We start from the raw sequence: 27,999 nt of genomic DNA, 5'->3' as shown, positions 1-27,999 counted from the left end.
GCTATTTCTATAAACACCATCAGTCTGGGATATTCGATGTAACAATAGCAGGCTCCGTCCAGTCTGTCAGATTTGTTCTGGCTGTATACTGGCGTTCGTAATAATACACTGGACTCGCATTCGGGAGGACTACGGTTCAAACCAGCGTCTGGCCATCCAGATTTAGGTTTCAGTGATTATCTTAAATCGCTTTAGGCAAATGCTGGGATGGTTCCTATCAAAGGGCACGACCAATTTCGTTTCTCATCCTTCCATATTATGAGCTTGTGCTCCGTCTCTAATCAGCTCGATGTCCACGGTTCAAAATGGTCCAAAGGGCTCTGAGGACTATGGGACTTAACATCTGAGATCATCAGTCCCCTAAAACTTTGAACTACTTAAACCTAACTAAACTAAGGATATCACACACGGGATTCGAACCTGCGACCGTAGCAGTCACGCGGTTCCCGACTGAAGTGCCTAGAACCGCTCGGCCACAACGGCCGGCGATGTCCACGGGACATTAAACATTAATCTCCTCCTCCTCCTCGTTTGTAACAAACGTGCCTTCAGTGCTACGTGTTGTACTTCATTGACGACCCTGCTTTTGGATCTGGACTTGATCCTGGTTAAGATGTGACAATGTAAACACTCCGTCCACCACCTGGCAGAAGCAAGGCGAGCAGTGACTGTATGCAATTAGGCGTGCTGCGTACATTACATTCAGAATAGCGTACACAGCACTCCAAGTTCCGTAAGTCACTGTTCGCCTTTCTTTGGTCAGGCGGTTGACGGAGTGTTTACACACGATCCAGCACGCTAATGACCACCCCCTATGTTCGGCGTCAACGCGCAATAACGATTCACAGCTGACTGGTGGCAGCAGTATCAGTATGTAAAGCGTGTCGGGGGGGGGGGGGGGGGGGGGGGGCAGAACAGCAGTGCAGTCGTTGTAGTAACGCGGAAACTGAGCGATTTACCCGACGTCCAAAATGGCATGATCTCTGGCTTTCGCGCAAAAGGTGGAAACCTTTCCCAAACGGATAAGTTTGTAAACTGTTCGTGTGCCGCCGAGGTTAAAGTATACCGTGCATGGCAAAATGGCGCTGTCCAAAACCGGCAGCGAGGCAACAATGGTGCACCATGAGTCATAAATGACAGGGGCAAACGACGGCTAAGCAGATATGCACGGTCGAACAAACGTGCAACTGTTGAGCAACTGACTGTCCATATGAAATGAGCGGCTACCAACAGTGTGTCTCTTAAACGACCGTTCAGTGAACCTTGCTGTGTATAGGCCTCCGCAACAGGCGCTGACTGCTGTTCATCGCCGACTAAGGCTGGAATTTGCACGCCAGTGTCGCAGCTGGACGTTCACTGAGTGGCGACAGGTGGTCTTTGCAGATGATTAAGCCGTGCGGGGTAGCCGTGCTGTCTAAGGTGCATTGCCACGGTTCGTACGGCTCCCCCCGTCAGTGGTTCGAGTCCTCCCTTGGGCATGGGTGTGTGTGTTGTCCTTAGCGTAAGTTAGTTTAAGTTAGATTACATAGTGTGTAAGCCTACCGACCGATGACCTCGGCAGTCTGGTCCCACAGAACTTATCACAAAATTTCCAAATTTTCCAGATGGTTAACCTTTGATGCTACATCACACAGATGATCGTCGGCGCGAACAGCTTGAAACGTCTGAAAGCAAACATACCGCAACAATCGTCAGAAGGGTCCATGCCGGAGGGCATTACCTGAGTGATCTCATTATTCCGGAAGTCACAATGGATCAACACAAGTATGTGTCTATCGTTCGTGACCATGTCCACCACTATATACAGTTCGTTTTTCTTCGGCACCATGGCATCATCCAGCAGAGCAATGCAACGCGTCACACAGCTCGCAGTGTATGTGCACTGTTAGAAGAGCACCAGGATTAGTTTACGGCACTCCCTTGACCACAGAAGTCCCCGGATTTAAAACCAATCGAGAATCTGTGGGATCCTCCAATCGACCAGTTCGTGTCATGGAGCCCCAACCGAGGAACCTAGCTGAGCTGGCCACAGCACTGAAGTTTGCGTGGCTCCAGATCCCCGTCGGTAGCGCCCAGAACCTCACTAACTCTCTTCCCGCATGTCTCGCAGCGGTCCGCGGTGCAAAAGCTTTTTATTCAGACACTAATGTGACTGGACGGTGTACGATCATCATGTTCCACAATTTGAATTTAACGTTACGTAATATAGCCCGACCTCTTAACACATGATACGGCACAGCGCTGTATGTATCTTTTATGATGACTGTTCGAAGCGTAACCTGACGATGATCTTTCGAACGAAACCAGCCATGACATAATAAATGTGTACCACTACAGCTGTGGTGGTTTCTTTTTAATATTAATTCTTTTAAGAGTCTCAGCACTTTTGCCAACTGAAGTGCATGCGATTGATAGGGCGGAAATGGGAATTTGATGACGTGACGCAGAGCAGGGTTTGAGAGTTGAATGATGGCTTAATTCAAATCAACTGTACACTGAAAACTGTAAAAAAATTAATTACGTCTACGACTTTTACTATCATAAGGGGGCCCGCACTACAGCATTACAACAAAGACATCCTTGTGTTTTAAATTTTGTGATGTGTGCTCTTTTGTGGTGTGGACCCCTAGCCTGCAGTCTATTGGAACTTCCTTTGCACACTTTGTGGTTCTTTAGTGGATAACGGTGCGAGGGACAGGTGCAGTTCTTGGACAGAGAATTCAGATATTTATTTAGTCTACATCTGACATCAAATACTGAACGTAATACATACCTTTATTGGCCTTAGTTGCAGCGTCAGTTTGAATGTTGAAATATGTACACAGATACAAAGAGTTACATTTCAGTCAGTCTCGAATACTATGATTGCTCCGTAGACGACGAGTCCCGAGCGCCATGAAAGTCTGTAAATGTAATGAAATGGCAAACTAACAAAATGGGGCTCTGTGTTAACTTAAGGAGACCCGCCGCTCGAACTCCAGAGAGGGGATGCTTGCATATCGTTGGCAGCGTCGTAAGCGTTCGTGGCAGAACCCTCATGCCGCGGTGGCGGCTGAAGGAAACACGGCGGCGTGGCTGGCGGCGTGACTGGCGGCGCGAATTTCAAAGTGCGGCCGAGCGGATAACGGCCGATACCGCACAGCCTAAATACGCGCGGCTACACCCGGTCCAGTGTGCAACAGCACAACAGAGTCAGTGACAGACAGTAGTTTACGAAATAACTGACACAGCAACCGCCGATCACGAAACGAATTTGGTCATGCCTTCTGTTTTGGTCGCCATTGTCACATGACTCTGAGGACCACAATTACGACCACTAACGCAGTTGCTGTAATTTCTGTTCATCATATCCTGAGTCTAGTAGCGAGAATGAGCAGCAGAGGGATTAGGCTATTATAAATCTGCAAGACGAACTCAGTACTGCAGGTTAACGGGAAACGTAACGAACAGATTCGGTTCTAAATTACACAGACGTTGCTGACGTGGCTATAATTGAGCTCAGGTAACGACCAGCCAAGACCTTTGCCCTTTCCCATGTTTGTCATCCACTTTGTTAGTCTGATACAGGTATAGAATCTATGTTATTCTGATAGGAAAGTCAGTTCTGTCACTGATCACACAAGCGACGACATCTGCACGCCCTTCAACCCATAGAGCAGAAGGCGTGGAACCATTCTCACAGACACTTCCACCCCCACTGCAGTGTTCAGAGTGTAGTCAACACTGTGGACGAAGACATAAATTCCGCCCATGAACATGAAATGGCAGTTGTCCCGTGCTATGGTCACACAGAATTATACACTCCTGGAAATTGAAATAAGAACACCGTGAATACATTGTCCCAGGAAGGGGAAACTTTATTGACACATTCCTGGGGTCAGATACATCACATGATCACACTGACAGAACCACAGGCACATAGACACAGGCAACAGAGCATGCACAATGTCGGCACTAGTACAGTGTATATCCACCTTACGCAGCAATGCAGGCTGCTATTCTCCCATGGAGACGATCGTAGAGATGCTGGATGTAGTCCTGTGGAACGGCTTGCCATGCCATTTCCACCTGGCGCCTCAGTTGGACCAGCGTTCGTGCTGGACGTGCAGACCGCGTGAGACGACGCTTCATCCAGTCCCAAACATGCTCAATGGGGGACAGATCCGGAGATCTTGCTGGCCAGGGTAGTTGACTTACACCTTCTAGAGCACGTTGGGTGGCACGGGATACATGTGGACGTGCATTGTCCTGTTGGAACAGCAAGTTCCCTTGCCGGTCTAGGAATGGTAGAACGATGGGATCGATGACGGTTTGGATGTACCGTGCACTATTCAGTGTCCCCTCGACGATCACCAGTGGTGTACGGCCAGTGTAGGAGATCGCTCCCCACACCATGATGCCGGGTGTTGGCCCTGTGTGCCTCGATCGTATGCAGTCCTGATTGTGGCGCTCACCTGCACGGCGCCAAACACGCATACGACCATCATTGGCACCAAGGCAGAAGCGACTCTCATCGCTGAAGACAACACGTCTCCATTCGTCCCTCCATTCACGCCTGTCGCGACACCACTGGAGGCGGGCTGCACGATGTTGGGGCGTGAGCGGAAGACGGCCTAACGGTGTGCGGGACCGTAGCCCAGCTTCATGGAGACGGTTGCGAATGGTCCTCGCCGATACCCCAGGAGCAACAGTGTCCCTAATTTGCTGGGAAGTGGCGGTGCGGTCCCCTACGGCACTGCGTAGGATCCTACGGTCTTGGCGTGCATCCGTGCGTCGCTGCGGTCCGGTCCCAGGTCGACGGGCACGTGCACCTTCCGCCGACCACTGGCGACAACATCGATGTACTGTGGAGACCTCACGCCCCACGTGTTGAGCAATTCGGCGGTACGTCCACCCGGCCTCCCGCATGCCCACTATACGCCCTCGCTCAAAGTCCGTCAACTGCACATACGGTTCACGTCCACGCTGTTGCGGCATGCTACCAGTGTTAAAGACTGCGATGGAGCTCCGTATGCCACGGCAAACTGGCTGACACTGACGGCGGCGGTGCACAAATGCTGCGCAGCTAGCGCCATTCGACGGCCAACATCGCGGTTCCTGGTGTGTCCGCTGTGCCGTGCGTGTGATCATTGCTTTTACAGCCCTCTCGCAGTGTCCGGAGCAAGTATGGTGGGTCTGACACACCGGTGTCAATGTGTTCTTTTTTCCATTTCCAGGAGTGTAGAATTATCAACTACTCACTCGAGGTTGAATAAGACCCTGTTCTGCATGCCTGCAGACACATGTTCTGTCCATCATTCACCGTACAGTAGTTCGGGTAAATTTCCAGTGGTCTGCCTATACGTCTCTAACAATTACTTCCTTATTTCTGGTTATGAGCCTAACGTCATTTAGTGTGTCGGTGTCAAACAGGGAACTCCGGTGTCCCGGACCGGCAACTACCGAAGCCAGCCGGAGCGGGAATGATGAGACACGTTTGAAGTTCGCTAAGCATTAGGCTACTGCGATAAGCAATACCAGGGCAAGTAATTCAGTTGACACTTCTAAAAAGAGCAATAAAATGTTGGACAGTCAAACATAGGTACAAGGAAGTTAACTGCGAAGAAATCTTGGGTAACACTAGAAATATTTCAAATGAATGACTAAAGAAGAAAGTGCAAAAAATATTCAAAGCAATTCATGAATACAGCAACATTAAATCCCTTAGGAATGAAATAAAAAGGAAGTGGAAGGCAGCGAAGATGAAATGGCTGCAGGAAAAATGTGAAGAAATCGAGAAAGAAATAATCGTCAGGAGACTGACTTAGCATATAGAAATGTCAAAACAACCTTCGGTGAAATTAAATGCAAAGGTGGTAATATTAAAAGTGCAGTGGGAATTTCTGCATTAAATACTGAAAAGATAGCAGATACAAGGATACGACCAATTACGCTGGCGTGTAAAATGCATGAGACTGGCGATACACCATCAGACTTTCGGAGCAACATCACCCATACAATTCCGAAGATTGCAAGAGCCGACAAGTGCGGGCCGGCCGCGGTGGTCTAGCGGTTCTAGGCGCGCAGTCCGGAACCGCGCGGCTGCTCCGGTCGCAGGTTCGAATCCTGCCTCGGGCATGGATGTGTGTGATGTCCTTAGGTTAGTTAGGTTTAAGTAGTTCTAAGTTCTGGGGGACTGATGACCACAGATGTTAAGTCCCATAGAGCTCAGAGCCATTTGACAAGTGCGGCAGTTATCACACAGTGAGCTTAACAGCTCATGCATCCAAGTTACTGACAAGAATAATATGGAAAGACGGGTAATTTACATTCTGCACAAGAACCAAGACGGAAACAATAAGAGTGGAGGACCTAGAACGAAGTGCTCCAATTAAAACTGGTGTAAGGCAGGGAGTATCTTTCACCCTTACTGTTCAGTCTACACATTGAGTAATCAATGATGGAAATAAAAGCAAATTCGCTGATGACATTGCTATCCTCATTGAAAGCGAATAAGAATTACAGGATCTGTTGAATGGAATGAACAGTCTAATGAGCGCAGAATATGCACTGAGAATAAGCCGAAGAAAGACTTAAATAACGAAAAGTACCAGAAACGAGGACAGCAAAGAACCTAACGTCAAAACTGGTGATCACGAAGCAGACGAAGTTAAGGAATTCTGCTGCCTAGGCAGCAAAATAACCCATGATGGACGGAGTAATGAGGACGTAAAATGCAGACTAGCACTGGCAAAAAGGGAATTCCTGGTAAAGAGAAATCCGTTGGTATCAAACATAGGCCTTAATTTTAAGAAGTAGTTTCCGAGAATGTACGTTTGAAGTACAGTATGTATGGCAGTGAAACATGGAGTGCGGGGAAACCGGAATAGAAGAGAATGCAGGCATTTGAGTTATGGTGTTACAGAAGAATGTTGAAAATAAGATGGACTGATAAGGTAAGGAATGTGGAGGTTCTCCGCAGGTGTGGGATATACCAGAAGTTACACTACCAAGTAAGAAACTTATCAGCAAGACGATAGTAACTGTACATAACCTTACTTGTAATTAATAGCTAGCTGTATATTACAAACCGTAAGTCCAAACTAAACAATGTGATCAAAAGTATCCGGACCCCTGGCTGAAAATGACTTACAAGTTTGTGGCGCCCTCCATCGTTAATGTTGGAATTCAGTATGGTATTGGTCCACCCTTAGCCTTGATGCCAGCTTCCACTCTCGCAGGCATACGTTCAATCAGGTGCTGGAAGGCTTCTTGGGGAATGGCAGCCTATTCTTCACAGAGTGTTGCACTGAGGAGAGGTATCGATGTCGGTCGGTGAGGCCTGGCACGAAGTCGGCGTTCCAAAACATCTCAAATGCAGAATGAGATTTTCACTCTGCAGCGGAGTGTGCGCTGATTAGATAGGATAGGAGACGAGGTACTGGCAGAAGTAAGGCTGTGAGGACGGGGCGTGAGTCGTGCTTGGGTACCTCAGTTGGTAGAGCACTTGCCCGCGAAAGGCAAAGGTCCCGATTTCGAGTCTCGGTCCGGCACACAGTTTTAATCTGTCAGGAAGTTTCTTCCCAAATGCATTCTATAGGATTCAGGTCAGGACTCTGTGCAGGCCAGTCCATTACAGGGATGTTATTGTGGTGTAACCACCCCGCCAAGGCCTTGCATTATGAACAGGTACTCGATAGCGTTGAAAGACGCAATCGCCATCCCTGAATTGCTCTTTAACAGTGGGAAACAAGAAGGTGCTTGAAACATTAATGTAGGACTGTGACACGCAAAACAACGTGGGGTGCAAGTCCCTTCTGTGAAAAAAAACGACCACTCCATAACACCACCGCCTCCCAATTTTACTATTGGCACTACACACGCTGGCAGATGACGTTCACCGGGCATTCGACATACCCACACCCTGCCATCGGATCGCAACACTGTGCACCGTGATTCGTCGCTCCACACAACGTTTTTCCACTATTCAATCGTCCAATGTTTACGCTCCTTACACCAAGCGATGCGTCGTTTGGCATTTACCGGCGTGATGTGTGGCTTATGAGCAGCCGCTCGACCATGAAATCCACGTTTTCTCACCTCCCGCCTAACTGTCATAATACTTGCAGTGGATCCTGATGGAGTTTGTAATTGCTGTGTGATGATCTGGATAGATTTCTGCCTATTACACATTTCGACCCTCTTCAACTGTCGATGGTCTCTGTCAATCAACAGAAGAGGTCGGCCAGTACGCTTTTGTGCTCTATGCGTCCCTTCACGTTTCCACTTCACTATCACACCGGAAACAGTGGACCTTGGGTTGTTTAGGAGTGTGGAAATCTCGCGTACAGACATGTGACTCAAGTGACACCCAATCAACTGACCATGTTCGAAGACCGTGAGCTCCGTGGAGCGCCCCATTCTGCTTTCTCACGATGTCTAATGACTACTGAGGTCGCTGATATGGAGTACCTGGCAGTAGATGGCAGCACAATGCACCTAATATGAAAAACGTATGTTACGGGGGTGTCCAGATACTTTTGATCACATAGTTTATGTGAAAAACGCTGAGAGGAAGAAGGGACAGGATGATAGGACGTCTGTTAAGACATCAAGGAATATCTTCTGTGGTATGAGTACAAAGCGAGCTGTAGAGAGTAAAAACTGTGGAGGAAGAGAGATTGGAATACAGTCTGCAATTAATTGACGACGTAGGGTCAAGTGCAACTGTGAAGTGAAAAGGTTAGCAGGCCCCACCAAATCCGTCAGATGACTGATGACAAAAAAAAGAGAAAAGACTCCTCTTCAGTTTGACTGGGGTATAATTTTATTGTGTTTCAGTCTTTCTTGTTCAACACATACTGCGTATAATGTTGCATTATTATTTAAAAGGCCGAAAGGTAGCAATCAAGATTTTAACTGCATGTTAAAGCCGTTTTGTGTGTACAGTTTATTTTGTAAGTTCGTGGGGAAACTTTTAGTAATTGTTTTCATGTACATTTAGAGCATTTTATATGTATTAATCGCATTTGTTCCATCACTACACCTATATAACTGGATGTGTAAGTGTTACTATAGACCACCTTAATACATCACCATTGACGTAATTACTTCAAAATGGTTCAAATGGCTCTGAGTACTATGGGACTTAACATCTATGGTCATCAGTCCCCTAGAACTTAGAACTACTTAAACCTAACTAACCTAAGGACATCACACAACACCCAGTCATCACGAGGCAGAGAAAATCCCTGACCCCGCCGGGAATCGAACCCGGGAACCCGGGCGCGGGAAGTGGGAATGCTACTGCACGACCACGAGCTGCGGACGTAATTACTTCATTATTTTTAATTCTTTTTTTTCAGCCCGGAGAAGTTCACGTTTCATGCAGAACTCGCAAGCTGTTGCAAGAACCAGTATACCACTTCGAATGCCGAGGCTGCATTGTAGTTAAGGTGAGTTCAACTGTAGACGTTCGCTAAGTCCAGTACTAATATTACAATATAATTAAACTGCGTGTGCTATTTCACAGCTCTAGTTCTTCAGTCCTTCCACGTTATAAACCAAATATAAGTAAAGTGCATACTTAGTGAAAAATAGCAGTTCTTGTGTGAAGCTGAGATGATTATTTAATTTTAATGACATTGGCGTCGTAATTCTCATTAACAAGCAAACGGGGAAAATTAGTGTGAGAAACCTAAAATGTGGAAGTCATTGCGCCCTAAAAGTGAACAACTGAGACATTATGTGGCACAAAATTAGTAATGATTGGAAATACAAGTCGTATGTAGTTCCACCGCAGTTTATGACAAAAATAACGATCAACTCAGCAAATGTCCTGCTTCATGGCTGACAACAGAATTACGTCGAATAATGAGCAGTCTGGCCCCCACAGAGACACACACATGCATTTATACCCGGTACAGTCACATTAGCGTGACCACCGCTCTATGTAAGGCCTGTCCGCCCCGATAGCTGAATGGTCAGCTTGACGGACTACCGTCCTAAGGGGCCCGGGTTCGATTCCCGGCTGGGTCGGGGATTTTCTCCGCTCAGGGACAGTTGTGTTGTCTTCATCATCATTTCATCCTCATCTGGCGCGCACGTCGCCAAATGTGGTGTCGAATGTAATAAGACCTGCACCAAGGCGGCCGGACCTGCCCCGTAAGGGGCCTCCCGGCCAATGACGCCAAACGCTCATTTCCATTTATGTTAGGCGTCAACGTGCAGTAACCAGTCACAAACGGCAGGTGGCAGCGATACCAGTAGAGGGTATAAAAAGCGTGTCGAGAGGACGAGGAAAACAGTGGAGTCTTTGTCGTAATGCGGAAAGGAGCGATTTCTCTGATGATCATTGGCTTTAGCGGCTCGAGTGGAATCATTTGTAAACTGTTCACGCGCTGGCGTGGTTAAAGTATACTGTGGATGGCAAAATGGCGCTGTCCAAAACAAGCGCCGAAGCAACTGTTGTGCACCACGTATCATAGATGAACGACGGCTGCGGAGATGTATGTAAGCGAACAGACGTGCAACTGTTGAGCATTTGACCGTTCAGATTAACCAAGGGGCTACCATCAGCGTCTCCTAAACGATCGTTAACCGAATACTGCTGCGTATGGACCTGCGTAGCAGGCGCTTGGTTCGTGAACCTTTTCTGGCAGCTGTTAATCGGAGATGAGTGGTGCAATTTGCAATGCAATACGGCAACAGGACGTCCAATACGTGGCGGCAGGAGGCCTTTTGAGATGAATCACATTTTATGCTCCATCGGACAGATGGCCATTGGTATAAACGTTGTGAAACGTCTGAAAGCAAGCACCCTGCAACAATTGTTGTAGGGATCCAGGCAGAAGGGCATTCCCTGGCTGACCTCGTCATTCCAGAAGACACAGTGCATCAACACAAGTATGCACCTACACCTGGGCACAATGTGCAACTCTACATGCAGTTAGTTTTTCCTCGCCACGATAGCATCCGCCAGCAAGACTATGCAACGCGTCACATAGACCGCAGTGCAGGTGGGTGATTCGAAGAACACCACGATGAGTTAACCGTAGTCCTCTGGACACAAAACTCTCCGCATTTAAACCCAATCTAGAATCTGTGGGACCACCTGCATCGGGCTGTTAGCGCCATGAATCCTCAACTGGAATCAACACGGCTCCACGTCCCCATTTGTACCTTCCAGAACCTCACTGACTCTCTTCCTGCACTTCTTGTAGTAATCCTTGATGGAAAAGGTGGTTATATTAGTCCTCTCACTGGTGCGCCCCGCCACGAATTCCTCTCCTGTACCAACATTTTCATCTCACACTAACAATTTCACTCAACCTCCTCAATTATTTGTTGAATGTATTCAATTCTCTGTCTTCCTCTACAGCTTTTATCATCTATAGCTCCCGCTAGTTAAGACCATGGTGGTTATCCCCTGATGTCTTAACTGATACCCTATCATCTTGTCCCTTCTTCTTGTCAGTGTTTTCCACACATTTCGTCGCCGGTTATGCGAATAGCCTCCTCATTCCTTAGCTTATCAGTCCACCTAATTTTCAACATTCTTCTGTAGCATCACATCTCAAATGCTTCGATTCTTCCCTGTTAGGTTTTCCCATTGTCCATGATTCACTGCTACATAATGCTGCGCTCCAGAAATGCATTCTCAGAAATTTCTTACTATAACAGTAAACTTCTCTTGGCCAGGTAAGCCCTCTTCGCCAATGTTCGTCTGCTTTTTGTGTCCTTTCATCGCCCGCCATAAAATATTTTGCTCCCAAGGTAGCAGAATTCCTTAACTTTTTCTACTTCGTGATCATCAGTTTTGATGTTAAGCTTGTCGCTATTCAGATTTCTGAATGGCTCTGAGTACTATGGGACTTAACATCTGAGGTCATCAGTCCCCTAGAACTTAGAACTACTTAAACCTAACTAACCTAAGGACATCACACACATCCATGCCCGAGGCAGGATTCGAACCTGCGACCGTAGCTGTCGCGCGGTTCCGGACTGAGGCGCCTAGAACCGCTCGGCCACAAAGGCCGGCTTTTTCAGTTTATTCTCAACCCAAATTCCATACATACTACACTCAAGAGATCGTGTTACTATTTTTTTTTTCATTGAGGATAGTAATGTCATCAGCGAATCTTATCACTGATATTCTTTCACCATTAATGTTAATCCCACTCTTGAACCTTTCTTTTATTTCCGCCATTGCTCCCGCGATGTGTGGATTGAACAGTAGGGTGAAAGGCTACATCCCTCTCTTTCATCACTTTTAATCCGAGCACTTCGTTCTTGGTCTTCCACAGTTATTTTTTGCTTTTTGGTTCTTGTGCAGATAGTAAATTACCCGTCTTTCCCTATTGTTATTGTCAGCAACTTGGATGCGTCAGCTGTTTACTTCACTGTCCGATAATTCTCACACTTGTCAGCTGTTGCAGTCTTCGGAATTTTGTGGATGATGTTGCTCCAGAAGTCTTATACAGTATATCGCCAGTCTGAATAGTCGTTTTGTTGCGACTTCCCTCGAAGATTTTAGTAATTCGGATAAAATGTTACCCAAGCCTTCTGACCTATTTGATCTCAAGCCTTCCAAAGCTCTTAAATTCTGATTCAAATACTGTATCCCATCTCTCTTCCCTATCGACTTCTGTTTATCCTTCTGTCACGTCATCAGACAATTCCTTCCCGTCTTAGAGGCCTTTAATGTACACTTTCTTTGCATTCGCCGTCTCTTCTGCATTTAACATAGGAATTCCCACTGCACTCTTAATATTACCACGTTTGTTTTCGATTTCACAGAAGGGTGTTTTGATTTTTCCATATGCTAATTCAGTCCTCGACGGTTATTTCTTTCTCGATTTCTTCACACTTTTCCTGCAACCATTTCACTTTGGCTGCTCTGCATTTCCTATTTACTTCATTCCTAGGGGATTTAATATTGCTGTACTCCTGAATTTACCTGAATATTTTTGCACTTCCTTCTTTCGTCGATCAGTCGAAGTGTTTCTTGTCTTACCCAAGGTTTCTTCTCATGGGTCCAAAATGCAGAGGTCATCGTTCCCTAGGCTTACACACTACTTAATCCAACTTAAACTAACGACAACACACACACACACACACATATCTCCGAGGGAGAACTCCAACCTCCGACGGGGGGAGCCGCGCGAACCGTGGCAAGGCGCCCGCGACCGCGCAGCTACCACGCGCGGCTTCTTCTCAATTACCTTCCTTGTACCTACGTTTGACGCTCCAACATCTGTTATTGCACTTTTTGGAGGTGTCGACTCCCCTTCGACTGAACTGCTTACTCTGGTATTGCTTATCGCAGTAGCCTCATCCTTAGCGAACTTCAAACACGTCTCGTCATTCCCCAGTAACTTCAGTCTGTTCTTCATCATTACTAAATTATGATCTGAGTCTATATCTGCTCCTCGGTATGCGTTACATTTCAATATCTAATTTCGAAATCTCTGTCTCACGACGATGTAACCCAGCTGAATCTTCCCGTGCCTCTGGGTCTTTTCCATGTATACCTCTTCCACTTGTGATTGTTTAACAGAATTTTTGCTTTTACCGTCTAAAATTTATGGGTGTACTCAATTAGTCTTTCTCATATGTCGCTCCTGCTGCCAAGACACATTCTCCCATAACCATTTTTTCTATTTCTTTCCCTGCAACAGCACTGAAATCCTCTAAGATCTAATAAGATCTTCATTTCCCTTGGCGTACTAAATTACTCGTTCGATATCCTCACATACTTTCTCTATCTTTCATGTTCTGCTTGTGACGATCGTATGTATACCTGAAATCTAATAAACACAACCTTATGAGTGAACTGTTTACAGTAGCTCACCCTCCGTCCTACCTTCCTATTCATAACGAATCCATCACCCATGATACCATTTTCGCCTGCTGTTGATATAACTCTGTATTCGTCTGACCAGAAATCCTGATCTTCTTTCCATTTCAGTTCACTGGCCGCCACTGTATCTAGATTGAGCATTTTCATTTCGCTTTTTAGAATTTCTGGCTTTCCTATTACGTTCAAAATTCTGAAATTTCAGCCTCCGACTCATAGAATGCTATCCCATCGTTGGTTATCTCATCTGTTTCTCATGTTTCATGAACTGTTTACGCCGGCCGAAGTGGCCGTGTGGTTAAAGGCGCTGCAGTCTGGAACCGCAAGACCGCTACGGTCGCAGGTTCGAATCCTGCCTCGGGCATGGATGTTTGTGATGTCCTTAGGTTAGTTAGGTTTAACTAGTTCTAAGTTCTAGGGGACTAATAACCTCAGCAGTTGAGTCCCATAGTGCTCAGAGCCATTTGAACCATTTTTGAACTGTTTACAACGGATTACTGTAAGGGGAATTAGTAGACCCGTCCACAAACTGACGACGGGAGCGATGGCTGCACATTAACGTCGCCTGGCTTTACTTAACGCAGATTATTAAGTTTTTGCGCGGCTCTGGTAACGCGTTGCCTCCGGATGGGCCATTTAATACAGAAAGAGCCGCAGGGGAATGTCGTGATTTAATCGCACTGACAGCAGCATTCTGATTCCGCACCACGGTTTTTGCCAGTGGGTCTGACAGCGCATTCGACAAGGTGCGACATCGTTTTCTATTCTCTGTCATGGCACGAATGTGTTTTCCACCCCCCTTTATTGCCAACATCTGGCGCCTGTGTGGCCACGCCGAATCCCTGATTTAGGTCGATGACCTTATGGCGGGACCAATGACCATACACCGCTGCTTAAGGCAAGGTTGCCCACTTTCGACACTACTCTCTGCCTTAACCCTAGAGCCACTCATCGAGAGCCTGACGACTCACCTTTTTGGTCTCACGTTGCGACAGCACAATTTTCGTTGTCGTAGATATGTGGACAAACTCCTCCTCTTAGTCTACTCGTGGCCCGAAACACATATGGCACTCAAATTCATCTCAACGTGCGAAACTGCAGTGGGCGGTACCATGAATGTCGCGAAATCCTCGGCGACGCCCATTGGACGCGACCTCTCCCGCGACGACTTAGCACCTCTCCCATGTGTGCAGTAGAGATGGGCAAAACTGTTCTTTTCAGGGATTGGATCAGAACTGTTCACTCCCTGAAATGAATTAGCTGTTTTTCATGACTCACCACTCATTTACAAAAGAAAATAAATGAAAGGCACATTGCCCTTTAAACTTGGTTTATTCCAGTACTATACCTGTATTTTGATCTTATTTGATCCTATTTTGAAGTAACATAGATAATGAGTAAGAATTTTGTATTGTTTATTGAAATTTCCACGATATGACAAAGTTTTTGATTATTGATTTATTTTGCACTAGCGTGGTTTTTTGGGTGATCGGAAAATGTTGTAACTTGAGATTTACATTAACAATATATTTGGCTATAATGTATTAAAATTTCATTAACCTCATACAAATACATCGCAAGCCATATATTTTTCCTTTCGAAGACGCCAAAAATGCAAAATCCGTACCAGAATAAGAAAAAAAAATATAAATTTGACTGTAAAACGAAAGTGCTGCATATAGCCTTACGCAGAATAAAACAAGGAAAATATTGGTGTATCACATTTTGCGATACGTTTATCGGTTCGCTCGTAATTAAAGCGTAAATTCGAGTGTCCATAATAAAAATCCTATAGTAAGAGTAGTCATCAGGAACCTAATCTAATCAGTTTAAACAAATAAAAATAAAATAAAAACAATTGATGTATACATAACATAATAATGTAATATACATAGCGGTATTACTATGAAGAACAATATCCAGTGGGGGCAAACTCCGATGCAGAGGCGCTGAGTCGAGCAGGTCGAGCCGCGAGCTGTATTACTGCGTGAGCTGAGACCGCAGAGACCAGAGTGACACCAGAGTCGCTTTGCTCGACGCTCTGGCTAGAGTCGAGACGGTGGGGTGAGCGTTGAGCGGGCGAGTTCCGAGGGTGGGGGGAGCTCACCCGCTCCGAGACAAAAATTAATCGTCCGCTCCCTTGCGAGCAGGTTTTTGCAAGTAGTTCCTATGTTATCCGCTAGGTGGCTCTCTGTCCTGTTGCTGGCATCAACTGCCCAGAGGGCAGGACGTGCGACTGAAACGATCGCCGACAGAGTGCGATGCGAAGTTAAGCTGCGCCAGACACTGCACAGTGCACACGGCAGACGACGCACAGAGACGGCCCGGCATATGTGAAACACAAAATCCAATGGGGCACTGCACAATGCAGGCAGCCAAGGTAGAAGCAGGGCAGAGGCCGGCGCTGGCTGTGTTGTGTGGCGTGCACTGTGCTCTGACCAGCAGAGGCGCTGCTGATATGCTCCGTCTCTCTCTCTCTCTCTCTCTCTGCCTGGGAAACGTTTGGAGCTACCGTTCTTTTTTTCTGAATCACTGATTGTTCACTCCTTTGAAAGATTGAACTCTATGAATTAGTTCAAGAGCGGATCCCCCATCTCTAGTGTGCAGAGCCTTAGATACTCTGGTATCATTTTCACCTCCACAATGCTCCGCTCCGGCGCTATCAATTTTGCGGCCTAACTTCCAGCTTACCCGTACGGCACTGAAACAAAATCTTCTCTGACGACTCGATTTTTTACAACACGACGAATACCTCAATCAATATGGGGCGTCCAAGATGATCCGCCGACCGCGGTGGTCTCGCGGTTCTAGGCGCGCAGTCCGGAACCGTGCGACTGCTACGGTCGCAGGTTCGAATCCTGCCTCGGGCATGGATGTGTGTGATGTCCTTAGGTTCGTTAGGTTTAAGTAGTTCTAAGTTCTAGGGGACTGATGACCACAGCAGTTGAGTCCCATAGTGCTCTGAGCCATTTGAACCATTTTTTTTTTATGATCCACATTGCACAGTTATTCCCATTACCATTAACCACTGGATGCACACCTCCAGGCTGCTTTCGGATATTTTCTTAGGCCGGCTCGATCTTTAAGGTCTGTTGCGAAGTGCTCATCCTCTTCCTGGGAGCGGGAGGTCTTGACCTTGCCAACGCTCGACTCCGAGTGGCGTCTTTGTACATTGCCGTCATGCATTAGCAGTGGTAAGGTGGCGCTTCCCTTTTGCGCAGCTTGCTGGCATTCTCATGCCCACGTCCATATCCCCGCCAGTGCCACATCACGCCCCGTCTGGCGCACATTTCTGAATTCATCGTCGACTCAGTTACGCCCACGCTCACTTAATGAGCACGCGCCTCCCTCAAACCTAAGATTTCTTCATCCCACTACTCCCTCGCATATCCCGCAACAACGTCGAACTCAGATTTCCGTTGAGATGGTGGCCCACAATTTAGCGTCATGTCCACCAGCCTTTCTTTCCCTCTAACGTCTGGGCAACGTGGTACCATGTGTGTGTGAAAAATTCACCATAAATCAGCGCCTTGATGCAATCGGCTAATCGGATACCCCACTTTGTACATTTTACCACCCGGTAGACTTTGATGCCCATGTTCGCAGCTCGTTGTCTAGTGTTGCTGCCTCTGGATCACGGGGTCCCGGGTTCGATTCCCGACCGGGTTGGGGATTTTCTGTACCTGGGGACTGGGTGTTTGCGTTGTCCTCATAATTTCATCATCATTATCATCATCATCATTCGTGAAAGTGGCTAAATTGGAATGTGTGAAGATTGGGACTTTGTATGGGTGCTGATAACTGCGCAGTTGAGCGCCCCACAAACCTAACATCATCATCATCATCGATGCCCACCATCTGACTTGTGCTGCCATCGGCGTTGTCCGGAAACTGGATCGGCAGTTTGTTGCCTGCTACCTCCATGTTCCACTGGACTCGATCGACCTATGGACTTTTATCCAGCCTCAGGGCACTCATTTCCCCGCCACCAAAAATCTTGCTAGTGTACAGGTTAAGGGATGTACCATTAGTTACCTGTTTATTGATGACGATAAATCACACCTTGACTTCTGGCAGTACTGGCAAACCACCCACAATGAAGTAGAGCACCAACCACACTACCATACCTTCTCATCCAATTACCTACGTCACTCCCACTCAGACGGACTGTGCCCCCCCCCCCCACCCCTGCTGAGGTCTGAGACTCGCCACACTACATCTACATCTACATGATTACTCTGTTATTCACAATAAAGTGCCTGGCAGAGAGTTCAATGAACCACCTTCATGCTGTCTCTCTACCGTTCCACTCGGGAAAAATGAGCGCTTAATTTTTCTGTGCGAGCCCTGATTTCTCTTACTTTATAGTGATGATTATTTCTCCCTATGTAGGTGGGTGCCAACAAAATGTTTTCTCAATCGGAGGAGAAAACTGGTGATTGAAATCATACAATCATGGTGATTGAAATTTCATGAGAAGATCCCGTCGAAATGAAAAACACCTCTGTTTTAATGATTGCCACTCCAATTCATATATCATGTCTACATTTCTATATCGTACCACACAGTGGGGCAGGAGTGTGAGCAGGCGCCCATTTCTTTTATGAACATTGTGCACCCGATCAACCAAGTTAGCAATGGCATCCACCTGCATGTCAGTCTGTACCGCTATATCTGCTTGCACCGGTGATGGAAGGCTGCACATCCAAATAGTATGCAACAGTGAGTCTGAAACCATGTCAGACTTTGCTGTGCTATATAGATGGTTCTGGTATTGAGATAGCCTCCTGTTGCTGCATTCCTGTTGGCACAGCAACTGGTGTATTTGTTGTTCCTAAGGTGATGAAAGATAATGGACCAGCTCTTCCTTTAGCCGTGTATATGAGTAATGTGTCAGTGGGGTGGTAACTATTTCCTGAACTTTGGTGACATAGTTCTAGTTGAGGTAGCTCATGACATGCCTGAATCTGGCAGAGTCGCAAGTTACATTGTTACTCAGGGAGTGGCCTCCACTTGGCTGAACCACATGAATGGTTCCCAGGGCCAAAAGGGAGGCATCCAGACCAGCACTCCTCTAGTGCTTGCCACTACTCCAGCACCAGTAGGAGGCATAGTACAATGGTGCTTTGCACACCGAAATTTTCCTGAGCTGCCTCCAGGAGTAAGAAGTCCGTGCATGCAGGAGGTGCCCGTAATTAACTCTCAAGTCTCTGGTTGCATGCTAGTAGACCTTCTATAGTCCTTTGCAATTCCTCTAAAGTTGCCATCTTCCTTTAAAGTAAAATTCTAGCACAAGCAGAAAGCACACAATAAAAACTATTCAGCACAAGAAGACACATAAAACAATATAAAAAAAAATGTTTTAAGGTAAATTTTTTTCATGCATGACTAAAAGCAAGCACAGATTTGTTCATCCATCAACAAAGTAATGTTCGCACATGACGTCAGCATCACTCCACTCATGATTCTGCTTCACATGAGCTGATAAGAGTTCGTCACTATGTGTTTAATGTAAAATCACATCAGGGTCACCATGAAATGGAAAAATGTAAGGTTCACTGCTTACAAATTAGTGGTGCAATGGTTGGTTTTATTGTCACACCCACCCACTGTATTCAGAGTGCAGTATGTTGTGACAGTAAATGACTGAGAATATGTGCACTCAATGGTACATTAATTTGTGGCAAAGGAATACACAATCAATTAACAATGTTTTGTAATGATGAGAGTCTGTCCTCTTGCAGTCGTGTGATTGCAGCAATAGGTGTTGCACAATAGATGTGATAGAAACTTTTCTGGAGAGTGTTAAGTCCTCAGTCATTGAGCATGTGGTCTGATCACATAACCACAGAAAAAAACAATGGATGTGAGAGCAGACGAAACACATAACCATCTTCTGACCCCATGAGGCTCTGTGTACTTCTTAGTCACGATGTAACAAGAGGGACAAATGGATGGCACTGTCTAAATAATCCCATACATGTTTTGGGGAACTCACATGAATCTCAACTCATGTGGCCTGCTGCAAGCATAATCATACACCTGGAGACACATCTACACTGGCCCACTGCTCAGCTTGCACTGAACTCTGCTTTGTCTTGTACACACCAATGTGCATCTCGCTGTGGCCAAAATTTGGTAAATTCATGGGCATGCCAGTAGATGCCAGGCACCACTAGTATGTGCTGGTGGAACTGCAGCTCACACATTTCTCAGTGCAGCTGCCACTCTACCTTCCTCCCAGTTTCTAATTATACAGATACTTAGACAGGACTTTGCTTTCCCTATATCTTTAACTTCAAAACACTCAGATAATCCCTAATACAAGTTGTATTTTATTACATTGTCATCACTAAAACTGAACTCCGCCTGAACAGACCTTGAAGGCCCAATGGCACTGACTGACTTCCATGTCATCCTCAGCCCACAGCTTTAACTTGATGTGGATGTGGAGGGTCATGTGATCAGCACACCACTCTCCTGGTTATTGTCAGTTTTCGTAGCCAGAGCCACTACTTCCTGATCAAGTAGCTCCTCAACTGGCCTCACTAGGTCTGAGTGCACCCTGCTTGCCACCAGCACTCAGCAGACTGGACAGTCACCCACCCAAGTGCCAGCCAAGCTCGACAGAGCCTAACTTCAGCATTCTGATGGGAACCAGTGTTGCCACTGCAACAAAGCCATTGGCACATTTCCATTACAAAAGACATAAAAATCATCTACATAAAAAGTAACAATTGCAAGATTTTTGCTGATGTTTCAATAAATACATAATCTTCAACAGTGTTTGTAATGTAATCTAGGTCTTAAAGCACATTTTTTGCCTTTTCATTCCACTGTCTAGCTGACTGTTTTAAATCATAAATGGTTTTAGATACATTATAAACTTCACCTTCATTCACTTATGATATAAACCATGTGTTTGCTTCATGAGAATAGTTTCCCACAAGTCCCCATACAGAAAAGCAGTCTTAATATCGTGAATAAATCTTAAGATCAAGATTTACAGGTAAACTAATGAGAGCTCCATGAGTACTACATCTCACAACAGGTGAAAAGGTTTCTTAATAATCTACACCAAACTTTTGTGTAAATCGCTTAGCAAGAAGTTTAGCCTGGCAGAGTGCTGTACCACCTGCATTCCTTTTCAGCTTAAATTCACACTTCTTACCTACAATACTTATACTCTTTGTAGGGTCCACAGGCTCCCAAACACCACTGTTCTGTCATGGAATTCTCCAAGTTTACAGGAACTTCTCCCAAACTGGAATAATCACTTATCAAATAGGTGACATAATCTGGGTACTCCGTAGGTTTGAGTACATAGTATGTTCTTCCGACTGACTGGGTCTCTCCTGAAGGATCTGTTGGCCACATTTCAATCTCTTCTCTGTCTACTACTGACTGAGCATCTGTGAAGTAATGTGGTTCTTCATTCGTGTTGGTTCTGTCACTCCCAGCACAGCTGATTTGTGCTACTTCCTCTGCCTCTCACCATTTGGCACATTATTCATCTGGTCAGAACATGCAGAGATCTTCACTCTTTACAGCTGGTGTCCTGGTGCTGTCAGTCATACACTCAATCCCCAGAAAAATGTCACTCCTGCCTTTCAGAATTTTCTTGGGTTCTGTGGATCAAATAGTCTGTAACCTCTGGTTATTTCATCATAACCTACAAAAACAGGACTTTTAGCTTTGACACTTCACATTCTTCTATTTTGATCTGGTAATGGGGAAGGGCTCAAAAACCTAATACCTATAACTGTTCATACAAGGTAATTTTTCCTGCCATAACTCCTCTGGAGTCTTACCATTAAATGCTCTGTGAAGAACATGGTTCATTATGAAAACAGCTGTATTGCATATCTCTGTCCAATGCTGCTTAGGTAGACAAGATTCAAATAAAATGCACCATGCCATCTCACAGATTGACCTGTTAGTTATCTCCCTGCAACATCTTGTTTGGACTATAGGACAGACTAATCCAATGCTCTATTCAATTCTCTCTTCGAAATGAACCAAACATGTAGTTCACAAATTCTGCCATCATCTGATCTAACTGCTTTGATCTTTGCACCAATGCTAATTTCTTCCCAAGTGTTACACAAACAGAAAAATTCAAATGTTTGATCTTTACTCTCTAGAAAATAACAGAAGGTCCCACTGAACTTAGCCACACCATGTGACATTTACTCCATGGGACCACATAAATCGATAAGCACAAGAACAAACAACTCTGTTGTACATTGCCCTCCAGTCTTAGGAAATAGGAATTTTGACATCTTACCATGCACACACAATTTACACTTGTCAACAGGTTCAGATCACACTTCAGCCATATGCCAACTCCTTGTAAATATTACTTAAGTCCAGTGTCAACCCTAACATGACCACATCTGTGTTGCCGTATGTCTTCCATATTACAAATTTTTTTAACAGTGAGAGTAGCTCATCTCACAACATAGCTTCAACTTTTTTAGTTTATAAATGCCATTTCATTCTGACCAAGGTAGTCACCACTTTTGAGAATCTTACATCCATCTTTGCCAGAAACAACATTTACATCTTTTTCATCCAAATCAGAAACTGACAAAAAGTTAGCAGCTAAGCCAGGGACAAGAATAACATATACCTGGTGAATTCACAATAAAATCTCCTTTCTCTTTACTTACTGGTTCAACATTATCAACAAACACCAAAATTTTCTGTTTGTAGTTTTCTGATACAAAATCATAAAGCCATTCCTTGCTTGAAGTCATGTGTGAAGATCCAGAATCAATGATCCATTCATTCCAGTTGAAATTCGACATCCCAAGTGCACAAAACAATGTCTTGTCTGCTCCCTTGAACTATTTCTTCAACATTTCTTGCTTCTGGGGACAGCTGGACTTGAAGTGACTATACTTCTAACAATTGGAACATTTTATTTTCGTCTCTTCTTGCTTGTCTTTGGAGAAAAGCTGATGTGATTTCTTACAATGCACTGTGAATAATGCGCTACCACTTCCATCTCTGCCCAACTTGAAGTATTCTTCAACACTTCCATTTAGTAGCTTTGCTTTGTTGATTTCTGATGTGAAATTTTCGTCTGTTGTATTGGACACTATACTCTTCCTGTAAACCTATAAAATGACTTTTATCTTAATAACATGAATATTTATATATATGTTTGGAAAGAGAGAGAGATTGATTTTTGATTGAGATTTTTACTTTAAATCATAACTGGTACCTGGATTTTGGTTGCTACCTCCTTGAATGATCAGCTTCTGCACCAGTTGGTGGTGTATTATAATTTGGAGGAAGTTATTGTTTAAGTTTTAAAATACGACTCTGTTAGTTACTTGGCCATATTACAGATAGCTTTGAGCCCAAGTTTTTGTAGCTTTTCATATCTAAGGGACCACTGTTATAAGTAAATAAGATCAAACAGCAATCTGCTGGTCATAAGAAGAGGAGACTGCTTGGCACACAAACTTCCTTCAAACTACACATCCTGCTACATCAAAATTGGTCAGTGGAGTTCAGCGCCATACTATTGCACAATGACATAAGCCAGTTACTGTAATTAAGAAATTATGAGAGGTTGCTACTTATTGAATGAAAACTATAGAGAATGCATTTCCTTTCCTGTATTTTAGTGAACTTTGTACACTTTCAATTCTGTCAATTGATAGCCGGCGATGACAATGAAGTTCACCTTCTTTTCCAAAAACAAGATATTTCTACTCTTCACTTCCAGAAAATTTGTATACATAAATGTTTGGCAACTCTTACACATACTTTACTCAGTTTCATCACTACAATAGCAATTTTTATTACATGTAACAATATGTTCTGAGCGATGGCCTAACAACACGTCCTCTTTCCACAAGATACAGATCAACAGTCCTCTTTTTTTTAACAAATCAAATTTTTTTTATTTTTTATTTTATTTTATTTTATTTTATTTTATTTTATTTTATTTTATTTTATTTTATTTTATTTTATTTATTTTTTTTTTTTTTGAGTCCATACTCAAAGATTCACAACTACTATCGTTGCGGGGATTACTCACTAAAGAGTTTCTTGCTGTCCAGCTGTGCTTCACTTCACTTCAAGTACTTTTTGAATCACATTTACATTTACGGTACTTACATACATTACTGAGCTTCTCAGAATAAAATCAGGCACAAATTAGTTAAAAAAAAAAAAAGCAGTGAGGTGCACATAACATTACAAACCAGACAAACATTTGGTATATTTCTATGCATAATGAGCGCAATCAGCCCATCATCTGATGGTTTGTCCATGCTCTGTATATTTTTTGGCTACAAACAGAATATGAATAATATAACTCTGAACATTTCCTTCAAATTTGGATAATATATTATCAAAAGAGCATCCCAGAGCTTCATCCACTTCATTTTAACCTTACCAGCAAGATGGTTTTCCAGGATATTCCAAGATTCTATTACCTTTGTTGTGTTTTCCTCATGTACATACAGAGATTTATCCATATCCAAGGCATCTATAACCATGAATGAAATTTTCACTCTGCAGTGGAATGTATGCTGATATGAAATATCTTGGCAGATTAAAATTGTGTGCTGGACCGAAACTCAAACTTGTGACCTTTGCCTTTCACGGGAAGTGTTCTATTAACTTAGCTACCAAAGCACAACCCATCCCAACAGCTTTACTGCCACCAGTACACCTCCTACCTTCCTTAAGTTTTAACCTACCAGGAAGCTTCATCTAAATCCTTCTCTGCATTCATAGCAGTACGCGCCACCTATGGCCTAACCCTATAATTTTTTGTGCATCAGAATTAATTTCATTCCAAACTTCCACATGCTGTAATCATTCTTGTTTCTCAGTTTGTCTACCACTAGAGTAGTGATTTTAGTCAAACTTACATTGGAAGACATTTTTGGAAACCCAAATTCACAAACACCAAACCATGTTACTGATTTCTTTTGAAAACCATGAGTTCAAATGCCAAAGACTTTGACAAAACACAAATCGAAACAAGTATCACTCACAATGTGGTCACATAACCTAAAATGCAGGTTCAGTTATTTGTCTACATACGTAGCTTGCCACATGGAGTTACCTATCTGGGCCCATAACTCATACACAGAGTGAGGTATGTGATGGTAACGATAAATTACAATTACATTGTTCATTCTGCTTGTATTAACAGAGAATGTATTACATGGTACACACACAAACTAGGAATTACCAGTCCAAGACAGTCCTCACCTCATAGACAGTGATGACAAAGAAGAAACAAGGAGCTAGATTACCAGCACAACAACAGTTTCCTTTAGCGTCTCTCTATTTATAGCCTTATGCTTTCTTTCAGGCCTATTGTGCACAGTCACTGTCTTTTTTGGAAGTTTCTGTATACATTGAAGGGTCCATGCAATTATGAACTGTCCTGTTACTACATCTCTCTGAAGGGCATGGCCAATTACTCTTCTATGCTTGAGCTATAGTCCCTCTACCTGCTCCTGACCAAAGCTAAATGTTTCAAGTTCATCCTTGAGATGTAACACTACTGCCTCTTTATCTTGGTTACTCTGTGTGTGTGTGTGTGTGTGTGTGTGTGTGTGTGTGTGTGTGTGTGTGTGTGTGTGTGTGTGTGTGAACTTATAGCACCAATTATTCACAAATGTTTCAGCTTCATTTCAGGTAATATTATATGATTTTCTGTTATATTGTTGTCAAGAAACGGCCAAAACTAATAAACACTTCCTTCATTTTTTGTAGGGTAAAGGGAAGATGGAGACATTTTGGCTGAGAGAATCAAAACCAGAAGACGAAAATGAAGAAGATCCCATAAAGAAAGGTTTATGCGGGATGGAAGCTGATAGTCCAGTGAAAAAAGAATCCCTAGTAAAAACATTTAATAAGAAGTCTGCAGAAATTAATACATAGTTCACATGAACCAAAGGACACCTTGTGAAAGACACTCTGAAGAGTTAAATGTTGTTGATAGTACAAATTACTTAGTATGAGGGTGAGGAAAATAATGATGAATTGTCTTACATAATAATGAATGAACAAGACAATAATGTGAAGGTCCATTATCTGAAAAATGTATAAGACTTTCCAGTCAAAAAAATGTGCCGTCAATACTCTTGGTACACATGTATGATGGTGGAATGAAGTGGCAGAATTTAAAAGCTATTATATTTGAGATAGATGCAATCTTGCAGCTAGAACCTCACTACAGTAAGTAGTAAAGGAAATTGTACTGTACCTAGCTTGAGATATGTATGATCTAGTGCACTGTCAGCTGACTCTAAAGGTGTATATCTTATATTAAATGTTGCTGCTAAAATGAAGACACATAGATGCTTATGTCTAAAAACATCTTTACTTGATATTTCCTGGTATATTTTACTAAAGAAGAGGGAGCTTCAATTCAATACAACATATGATTATGGAAACATAAAAATTCACAAGAGCTTGGCCATTTCTGAAACAAATAATTAAATTCATTAATACTGTTCAGGCAGTTTGTAGGATTTTATTCAGAATTTCTTCGTTTTAGTGTAGTACTACTCAGCTTAAAAACATTCCATGAAATTGTTCTTCTAAATCTCCAAAGTCAGGTATTTTCAAAGTTTGACTCTTGAATGACACTTTTTAACTAAATTAAATGAAATTCATAAGATTATGTTCATGAGCTTGATATTCTGTTGTTTTCAGTGTTAAAACTGTCTTCTGAAAGTACCTGTAATTTCTGAATGGCAGAGAGTCCTTTCTCATTCTTGTAATTATCACCTTTTTAAAAAATTGTGTTTGAAATGTGTTGTAAAATAAATTAATCTTAATGATAACATTAGTATGAGAGAAGCTTTCACCAGATAATATTTTTATAAATTAAATTGAAGGATTTCAAACCAAATACAAAACAATGCAAAATACCAATATCTGAAATAATGTAATAAGCCCTATAATGAGACTATAGTATATATAGTTCATATTTTTGTGATGATCAATTATTTGTGCATTATGACTAGGAAAGGAAGCTAGACATTTAATAATTATCTATTTTCACAAGAACATGACTAAATACGTTCTTCTAAATGAAATTGCTATTGAATGAAATTAATTCTTTGCAAAAAAAACTAAATTATCTCCACTAACAAGCATACAAATAGGTATTTTTTTGCAGCACAAAAATGGAAATTTTAGCAAGCAGTATCATAAAAATAACTGTTTGTTTAATTTTTAGTGTGCTAACATGCATGAAACATACCTCAATCAATGTGCACTATTATTTCTGAAATGATGCTATATTTGGAATTGGAGATTAAACAATAAATTATCTTTTATAATGAAAGATCTCACGTTTAATGCTATTTTGTTTTCACATTATTGTTACATCAATATCATTTGTAAAAAGAAAGGTTGGCATGTTTTGCATATTTTATGTATCTTCTAATGTGTGAAATAATGTTCACAGTGTGACAGTCGGATGTTGCACTGCTTTACTGCAGAACAGTATCTTAACCTTGTAAGACTACTGACTACAAGAAACTTCAACTTCCTGGCAGATCCAACCTGTGTGCCGGACCGAGACTCGAACTCGGGACCTTTGCCTTTCACTGGCAAGTGCTCTACCGACTGAGCTACCCAAGCACGACTCACGCCCCATCCTCACAGCTTTAATTCTGCCAGTACCTCATCTCCTGTGAGGATGGGGCGTGAGTCGTGCTTGGGTAGCTCAGTCGGTAGAGCACCTGCCTGTGAAAGGCAAAGGTCCCGAGTTCGAGTCTCAGTCCAGCACACAGGTTGGATCTGCCAGGAAGTTTCATATCAATGCACACTCCACTGTAGAGTGAAACTTTCATTCTACTGACTACATATTTAGTGAAATATATTCAAAAAACCTTAGATCTTCAAAATTTTAATATAAGTTACAGATATAAATTGAGTATAATGTTGAGACCCAGTAGAAAAATGTTCCTATTGGAATACGATGAGGCAAATGTGTTCCTCTTTAAAAGACTGAGACAGAAAAGTGGGGAACCAGTTGCCTCAGTCTGCATTCCACCTTTTCTCACCAAAAATTTTGACATGTGAACATATTCAGATGCTTTGAACACAGTATGTTCTAAATCCTTTTAACTAGTCTCTCTTTGTAGTTAAGCGTGCATACTCATAATCTC

General features: G+C 43.5%; 1 protein-coding gene across 1 annotated transcript in view; it reads left to right on the top strand.

Annotated features, from left to right (window-relative positions):
• LOC126259486 (soluble guanylate cyclase 89Db-like) overlaps nt 1-26,975 on the top strand; it is a 497,463-nt gene extending 470,488 nt beyond the window's left edge. Inside the window, exons 12-13 of the mRNA XM_049956325.1 lie at nt 9,345-9,434; nt 25,589-26,975. Of these exons, the coding sequence (XP_049812282.1) occupies nt 9,345-9,434; nt 25,589-25,756 (258 nt within the window). The 3' untranslated portion in view covers nt 25,757-26,975. The remainder of the gene's footprint in view (nt 1-9,344; nt 9,435-25,588) is intronic.
• The last annotated feature ends 1,024 nt before the right edge of the window (nt 26,976-27,999 follow it).

The sequence above is a fragment of the Schistocerca nitens genome, chromosome 5 (genome assembly GCF_023898315.1).
Source record: "Schistocerca nitens isolate TAMUIC-IGC-003100 chromosome 5, iqSchNite1.1, whole genome shotgun sequence".
Taxonomy (NCBI): Eukaryota; Metazoa; Arthropoda; class Insecta; order Orthoptera; family Acrididae; genus Schistocerca; species Schistocerca nitens.
The sequence above is the reverse complement of the archived record's forward strand: the minus strand, read 5'-3'. Positions and strand labels throughout refer to the sequence as shown.